This window comes from Helicoverpa armigera, chromosome 15 (assembly GCF_030705265.1).
Source record: "Helicoverpa armigera isolate CAAS_96S chromosome 15, ASM3070526v1, whole genome shotgun sequence".
In the NCBI taxonomy this organism is placed as follows: Eukaryota; Metazoa; Arthropoda; class Insecta; order Lepidoptera; family Noctuidae; genus Helicoverpa; species Helicoverpa armigera.
The window spans coordinates 5,026,590-5,035,607 of NC_087134.1; the positions used below are offsets into that span (position 1 = coordinate 5,026,590).

The window sequence follows — 9,018 nt, forward strand, 5'->3', positions numbered from 1 at the left end:
GATACTGTTAGACGGCAGCACAGGTACAAGAGGAACATCAGCGTCTTCCCTGAACAGGTACAAATGATAGGGACTGTAGTCCATGTAGTCGTTGCCAATACGAATTTCCACCGTAGTCTTCAGGATCTCTGGGTGCAAATGCAGTCCATCCAAACTTCGTCCAGTACAAAACGCCAATAGAACAGAAAGTATGAACAATATGAAGAGATTAGCCATCCCCAACTGATTCCTGACAATGGCTTTGGAAACTAGAGTAACGTTTATTTTATATATGGTGGTACTCTATTGATATATGGACGTGTTAATTTATAATTCTATACGGAGAGCAAACTCACGTGTTTCACACGAAGGCAAATGTTTACTCATCCTATGGTGCAGTTGTAAAATCGGGAGGTAAATAGCATGATGAAACTTATTGAAAATACTTACCTAAAAATAAATAATTGTGAAATGCAAATAGAACATCTGTTTAATGAGTTAAAGCATTTCGTTGATTACCAGCGAAGGAGAAGGAGGCGATATCTGACTTTATCAAGATCGACCGCTTTACGACTTGGAACACAAAGCCTGTTTCTTTGAAAACCAATGTCATTTACTGATAAACAGTTATATTTTTCCAATAAAGAAATCTTCGACATACTGCATACTGTCATGTCTACATATTTACCCAGCAAACCTTTCAGCCTGATTAATATTGCTCCATACTTACAGATGTCATCCACATAGTAATAAAAAAAGCTTTCAAGCTGCCTTTCGTTAAACCGATCTCAGCGAGAAATGGTGTGAAGTGACTTCTTTGACTTAACAGTCGCTTGTTTATCTTCCAACAAAAATGAAGTTACTCGCTATCCTTATTTTAACAACGTTATTAGCAATTTCAAGCAGCAAACCAGGAAAGAAACTCGTACCATCTGTGGCTATAGACTGCCCTCTGATACCAATCACAAAACATTCCCAGACAATACTGTTTGATGTTGACGTTAATTCTGACCCAAGTATAAGAACGTGCATTCTGAAAAGTGTTTCTGAACAATCTGTACTGATTTTAACTGACTATGATAGACGCCCCGAAGTGAATTTCACAAATAAGCGAATAATGACAAACGAATTTCCTAACGTGATTATAACGACTGGCCATTTATCTTTCAAGGCAGTACGGTGCAACAAGAGCCCTTTGCTGGAATTATTTATGAAATCTAATTGGTCCTGGCTATACATCATCGTAACTGGTGACAGCGTGTTCTCGTGCAAGAATGGCACCATGACATCAAAGCATTTCCGATTGTTAGAAAAGTTTATGAACACAATATGGCACCGGTTTGAAGTCATGCGAGTTGGGCTAGCATTCCCTATAGCTTGTAAACAGAAAATGATCATCTATCACAGGAAGAGACCATCCACTCAAAAATTATATGATAGGTCTATAAAGTTAATTAATGCTACCAGTTATAAAGACTTACTTGCAGCTATAAATTACAGCGGCACAGGCTTATGTGCACACTATCCCATAAAGGCAAATATATTTGAAAGATATCCTACGTCTATAACACAGTGTAAAAATTTACATTACTACGACATACATTTCAACTTAAACCTTACTTTTGGATACTGTGGCTTGGACGGAATGGTTATGCACGACTTGCTTACACATTTTAGATTTAATTTGTCCTCTCCTAAAAATGAAGATTGTAACATTTACGGCTTTGCTATTCCTGGGAATATAAGTGGGAGTCTGGGTTGCATAGTTCGCCATTGCGAACCAGCTCATTAGCTGGATTTGTCTTTCAATTCAAGGTTTATGACTCTGTACTCGGATGAGCACATTTACTACCTGCATTATATAACTACTGACAAGCTGTGTGCTCTGGTGAGGAAGACTGGTGTTGTACCACTTTGGCACGGCCCGTACAATGTATTCAGACCTCCGTTGTGGTTTATAATCATGGGAGTGTTAGTATTAATAAGTGGTATCATGTGGGTGTATGCCATCATCAACAGAACAATTACCGGCCAAAAAGTGATGGCATACTGGTACTACCTGCTCAATGCTGTAATGACGACAATGATTGGATGCTCACCTATGAAGAATAGATCTATGATCATAATAAGGAGCGCATGTTTAAGTGGTTCCATATTATTTTTGGCTGTTTATCAGGTAAATCCATGTTTGGCAGGTATAAAGTACTGGATCCATTTCGTGACTTAATAATTCGAAATAAAATCGAGTTGTTTGAATGTTGTATCCTTACAGGGTCACACAAGTCGAGTCTATACAACGCTGAAACATTTCGAAAGAATAAGTACCTTGGATGATCTCTACGCATTTGGCGCCATCTTATATACGACTCCCGGAATGCGACAATTCACTAGACAGTTGCAACGTCCAGGAAACAAGCTGGAAGAAGACTTTTTTAATAGATCTCGTTTGATACTCAACGAAAGAATTGGTAAGGTGCTAAAATTGAAGCTGTTCCATCTTAAGACTGATATGACGTAGAAGTGTAGACAATTAAATCTTGATCAAAATTATACATAACTTTCTTAACTACAATTTAGTATTTCCTCGCAAAATTAAATAGTGTTAAGGCCAATAAGTACAACAAATACTAATCTTAATATTCAACCTACTGGCGCAGGAATTACTCTGGAAATCCCGAGGGCCACAACCCTGGACAGAAAATTAGACGCAGAGATGAAAATCCTTGAACACTTCTCCGATAGTGAAGGAAGACCACTTATCGATATAGTCGATGAATGTTTTAGGACTTATTTCTTGTCCTACATCACTCGATCGGGTAAAGATTTTTATTTTTGAAAACATTTTTTTTTGTTGATAAGGTGTAGTAACTTTTGAATCCAGAGCTCAACAAATTCCAAACCCTTTACGGTCAAGTAAGACAACGTCATGAAAAACCAAGACCTAAAAATCTCACATCAAAAATCTGACCCAAATTGTTACCCCCTGTGGTTGGAAATACTTTTGTATGGGGTCCAGCATTGGAAAAAAGGAGACTGGTGATTATTTTATTCGTAATATTTTCAGGATTCCCGTTTTTCGAAGAGATACAAATATTCACACAACGTCTTCTAGAAGCTGGTCTACCAACGAAGTACTACAAATGGACTCAACAAATGCTGAATATCCCAACATCATTGCCGGAAATCCGTAGCGAACCGCGGCCTTTCTCTAAAATAAAACTGAAAGACCAACGTGTGGCATTTTTCGTACTCTTTGCGGGGTCAGCTTTGTCTATTATTGTATTTGCAGTGGAAATATTTAAAGGTCCTCCGATTGAATTTTAGGACTCTCCCAAGTTTGAATTATAATGTATGTGTACCTACTCGCACTAATTTAACATAAGCATAGAAGTGACATCGTATATCTTAGACATAGTTTTGTCCTTTCAACGCACTCCATTATTGATATTGTGAAAAAACATGAAGTCACCTATAATTTGAAACTAAATAATTGATGTATGGTATGTGCTGCGATAATAAATATAAATGTGTGCTAGGAAGGCAAGTTGTTCAATTCTTCTCCATCAACCTTCTCCATCCTGGCTTTCCGTCCAGCTTCCGACTGACCCTGATGATTAACCAAGTTATAAAAATGTTAACTGATACCCCTCAGACTTTGATCTGAGTGATACCCAGAATATCTTGGCTTAGTCTTATACGAAACAACTCGTATCAGTAGTAGTATCAGTACCTACGTACACATCTCATTCTATTCCAGCCTGTCAATACTAGAAATATAATCTCGAATTAATAAATTAATTTATCAGACCCTATAAGGTCGGCTTCCAGCCTAATCGAATTTACCTCAGTATCCAAATACCTACTACCGTGGAACCGAAACATAGGCCTGTGGCAGGTACATCTACATACAACTAAAAGAAAGTCGTATTTAAACAATATGAGCAGAAAAGCAAGCTGGGTTAAGGTCTACCTCAGCCACGCTAAACAATTCACAAGCTAAACTAGTAGGCACAATCAGTCATGAAAGTGGTCTCCCAGTTTTGAGAATACCTTATATTGACAAGGGTCACCTTCCTAACAGAAAGTAAGGGATATTAACCGTTGCGGGTTGTTCGAAAGAGATACCGCGGCCCTGGTACATAAAAGGCCTATGACGGAACACGGACGGTTTTTAGTCAGTAAGAGTCTGGCACTCCCTCACCGCTGCTAACCCACAGCGGGAGGGGTCATTTGATGATTTTGGACGTCGTTAAAAAAAAAAAAGGGATATCAACCGTCACCTCTTTTTAACCATAAGGCAGGTACACCACATTTTTAATCATCTGTACCTAAATATTATTTGTAGGTAAGTACCTTCCCTTCTCATGCCACTGCCGCGTGACTAAACTTATCATAAATCAATCCAAGCTGTGTATTATTGAAGCACCGTTCACAAAATTGTGATGGAATTATTTGCTGACAAAATGATGTTATCACTACGTTTACACAACTACACATCATCATCAATAAATAAATCTTCATCGTTGATATTTTGTCAGCTTAACGGATTGACGGGTGAACTCATATCGTGATTTATGTCCATACTTAAATAAGTACTGTTGATAATTATCATAAACACGCTTCTATTTGGGAGTTTCTAGCACTCGTTAGTGAAAAATCGATCTAGAAGGATACTTGTGGTAATTTGACGGACAATGCACAGAATTAAGTGTTTTGTGTTCTTCGTTTGTATTGCAAGTTCAAGCTGTGAACCTAGCAATAAGCTCGTGCTGCCGGCAATGCTTCCAAATTGTCCGCTTCTACCAGTTGAAAAATATTCACAAACAGTAGTAATCGATATCAATACACATACTAACCCAGAGTTAAAATCATGTTTAGTAAAAACCTGTGGACATTCAGTTGTGATAATAAATGTATGTGGCAAAAGATACACCATCAACATGGATATCGACAGAAAATCTATCAAAACAACCGACTACCCCAACATAATATTGATCACAAAACATTTTACAAAGAAGACGGCCGATTCAGGTCTATTAAAGTATGTTGTTAAGAGTCTTAATTGGTCTTTGTTATATTTTATCGTGACAGGACAACAGCAGTACCAATGTTTGAATGGCACAATGAGTACAAGTGATATGTTGCTGTTGGACAATATCATGAACTCGATTTGGCACAAGTTTAAAATCATGCGCGTTATTGTAGCATTCCCTTATACCTGCGAAGATAAAATGCTAATTTACAACGGAAAGAGGCCATCAACAGACGGAGATTGTTTATATGATAGACCAGTAAAGTTGATAAATGCAACTAACAAGCAAGAATTACTTAAAGCCATAAGAAAAAGTGGGGAAAAGCTATCCGAAAACTATCCAATAAAGGCGAGCATATTCGAAAGATATCCTACATCTATCAAAGATTGTAGCAACTTACATTATTACGGGCATTTCAATTTGAGCCGATCGCATGGGTACTGCGGTCTGGATGGAATTGTGATGAACGACTTGATCACACATTTTAATTTCAATTTATCTTTTCCTGAAAATGAAACTTGCAACACATATGGTTTCGCCGTTCCCGGGAATCTAAGTGGAAGCTTGGGTTGCATCGCTCGAAACGAGTTAGATATATCGTTCAATTCGAGATTTATGACTCTGTATTCGGATGAGCACATTTATTATCTGCATTATGTGATCACAGATAAGTTATGTGCTTTTGTAAAAAGAACTGGTGTGATACCAATTTGGCATGGAGCGTTTAACGTTTACTCTCCGCCGTCGTGGATGTTTATCATAGGAGTGATAATGTTAATAAGCGTCATAATCTGGTGCAGCGCGATCGTGAACAAGAGACTGACTGGTGTGAAGAACAAGTCATGCTGGTATTACCTTTATCACACGTTGACGATGACCATGACTGGAAGCTCACCGATGAAGCAACGCACGTTGCTGCTGATGAGAGGCTCCTGTTTAGCAGGATCGGTTTTGTTTCTTGCTGTATATCAGGTGAGCTGGTCAGTTCACTGAAATAAATTCAGTATTATTCAGTTCTTTACAACAAATTGAAAAAAGTACCTACAGTTCGAAAATCAATTAGTCGACCCATTTCGAGTCGTTATGAAGAAAGGACTCACTATACTTCTAAAGATAGCCTTTTAAGTAGGAATTCGTACTTAAAAGATAGAGAGGTTCTCAAAATAACTTTCTTTTGATTGTATTTTAGGGCCACATAAGCCGAGTATATACAACACTGCGACGTATAGAACAAATAAGTACTCTAGAAGAGCTGTATAGATCGGGCGCAACTCTATATACTTCTCCGTCATTTAGAGAACTTTCCAAACAGCTGCTGAATAAGAAAAACAAGTTACAAGTGGAATTCTTTAATCGATCTCTATTGACACCTCATGAAACTCTTGGTAAGTATCTATTGGACCTATTGCAGGCAATTAGGATTGTTTAAAACTACCATTCAGGCATCCAAACTTAACTTGCAACACCAACTACACAAATCGGGATTGCCTTATTAAAAAAAAATGTACGATTATTTTGTTTACATCCAATAAGACACTTCATTGGGGTCAGCTTCCAGTCTTACCGAATGCAGCTGAATACCAGCGTTTTACAAGAAGCGACTGCCTATCTGACCTTCTCAGCCCAGTTACCTGGGCAACCCAATACAATTACAAAAAGACGCTTCAATAACTAAGTAGAATATTATTTTATTTATTTATTTATTTATTCCTTTAATTCAGGCAACTAAGGCCCATAGCACATACAATACATAAACAATAATTAACATTACAATAATGATAAACTAATACATACAAAAGTACAAAACAATTAAAACTAAGTGTTAACACGAGTAGGCGGTGTCGTGTTGCACTGCGCGGTGTCACGTAGTCTCCCGCGGAATCGCCGGAAAACGACACCTTTCGGCCAAAACTGTTCTTGGAACATGTCGAGATGCTGAGTCGGCACACGCACCACAAACGATTTAAAATTCGTGTTGTGTCTCGGCTCTAACTTCTCGACTCTCAATGTCCAGTTGGTCTTCACACGTATATACTCCACGATCTCCTCGACCTTCGTGGAGTGATGCAGACGCGAAACATACAGCTGCGTCGTAGGTATTGCGGGACGCAACAGCATGTTCGGACCCGTCAATGCAGTTCCGCATCGGTTTCGACTAGATGGCTTCTTCTTTTTCCTCTCCACCTTGATGAAACCATCTGCATCAGCCGTCCCTTTGCCAGGTTCAAGATGAACCGAGCCTTGGGTTACTTCGGGGAGACTCTGGACTCCCACAATAGCCTTGGTTAGCCGTTGAACGGGATCTTTCTTTACGGCAGCCGAGTAAACACGTCTAGGCTTCGACGTGCTTGCATTTATCGGCGTCCCGACGGCAGGAGACGCGGAGGGGGCGGGGCACAGTTTAGCATCGCTAGCAGTGGAGAGCGGCGACGAGTGCAATTTTGCTGACGCGGCGCTTAGCGGCGATGCGTTGGCCTGTCCGTGGCGTGTGTTGTCGCTGTTGGCAGGCTCGTGTGACCTACATTCACAGTTACGTAATGCTGCTACTTCACTGCGTAGATCACTGATGGTAGATTGCGATGCTTCCAGCTTCAACTGCAGCTCGACCAGGCTAGACCTCATACTCGTGATGTCTTTTAGGAGCCTTTTAGGAGCCTTTTAGGAGGACGTCGACGTGGTCAAACGTGACCGGGGGCAGCTTACGCAACTCCTTTGCCACGAAAGTTGGTACGTCGTCTGGGTCGGTCTCCTTCAATACTTTAATTATATCTTGGAGACTCCTCTCTCCCTTTTCATCCCTCCTGCGGGACGGCATTCGGTCTGCCATAAGCAGAGTCTCGTACAGCAGCGTCTTGGCGCTGCGTATCTCCGCCTCAGTGAAGTTTGAGGTGCAGATCTGGGTCACACTGACCTCATCCATTTATATTTACTGTTTACCCAGATATAGTTCTGCAGCAGCCATTTGCCACATCATTGGAGAGGAAATCCGATGCTGAAATGGAGATCCTTACGAAGTACTCCAACGAACAAGGACCATTAATCGACATGGTAGCGGAATGTCTACACAATTATTACCTGTCCTACATTGCCAGATCAGGTGGGTATTTCTGCATGTTATATTAAGACTAGCCATTTTCCCGCGGTTTCACTTGCGTTCCGTGGGAACTACTGCCTAAATTAGTGTAATAAAAGGAGACATCCTACCAAAATACAACTGTCACAATCACAAAAAGCGAAAGCATATGCGGTCTAGAAAAGTGTGTTTTATTTTGCAAATGACGTTTGAAGTTGTATGCACGCATACCTTAGATCCCATCCAAAAAGTAATTGACAAACATTTCATCCATAGGTTTCCCGTTCTTCGAAGACCTCCAAGTTTTCGCAGCACGCCTAAAAGAAGCTGGCTTGCCCGAAGCATACTACAGATGGACTCAAAAAATGCTTAATATACCCACTTCGATGCCCGAAGACCACAGCATACCACGGTGTTTCCGTCCAATAAGGCTGAGAGACCAACGAGTACCTTTTGGAGTACTGTTTGTAGGTACAATTCTATCTCTTATCGTGTTTGCAGCTGAAATCAGGAAGGGTAAAGGTCGTAATGTAAAATAACATATAAACAATATACATAATAAATAACATACAATTTACTTCTTTTCCTAGATACAGAAATCATGTTTTGCTGTGCATAGGTTTATAAATATCTAGGAAAACAAACACACCTTTTGGACATCAGATTTAAAACCTTTTGCTAGTAAGTATCAAAAAGTTGATAAGGTCTTGTAAGAAGATTTAATTAATTATGTAAAGATGTAATTCCAAAATATCTGTACCAAAAACACTATTGACGCCTGAATAAAGAGTCAGAGCACTATGTTTCATTTTGCCAATCTTAATAGATTATTTTATTGATTTTATCAGTCAGTATATTGAATCTAACTACTGTAACGTACTGTGAAAATTCTCGTTACAATTAAAAATTAATAAACTGATCGAACACTGAGTA

General features: G+C 39.4%; 2 protein-coding genes across 2 annotated transcripts; both read left to right on the forward strand.

The window, feature by feature from the left end:
- Nucleotides 1–841: 841 nt before the first annotated feature.
- LOC110382024 (uncharacterized) lies at nucleotides 842–3,364 on the forward strand. The gene is given in 4 exon segments (XM_064038365.1): nucleotides 842–2,155; nucleotides 2,252–2,445; nucleotides 2,629–2,795; nucleotides 3,044–3,364. Coding segments are annotated over 4 exon segments (1,680 nt in total). The 5' UTR covers nucleotides 842–1,096; the 3' UTR covers nucleotides 3,304–3,364.
- A 1,604-nt stretch (nucleotides 3,365–4,968) lies between these two features.
- Nucleotides 4,969–8,655, forward strand: LOC110382022 (uncharacterized). Its single transcript, XM_064038260.1, has 5 exons — nucleotides 4,969–5,984; nucleotides 6,202–6,397; nucleotides 7,901–7,912; nucleotides 7,960–8,109; nucleotides 8,362–8,655. Exons 1-5 carry the CDS (start codon nucleotides 5,103–5,105, stop codon nucleotides 8,622–8,624), a joined length of 1,503 nt encoding a protein of 500 aa, XP_063894330.1. The 5' UTR covers nucleotides 4,969–5,102; the 3' UTR covers nucleotides 8,625–8,655.
- Nucleotides 8,656–9,018: the final 363 nt, after the last annotated feature.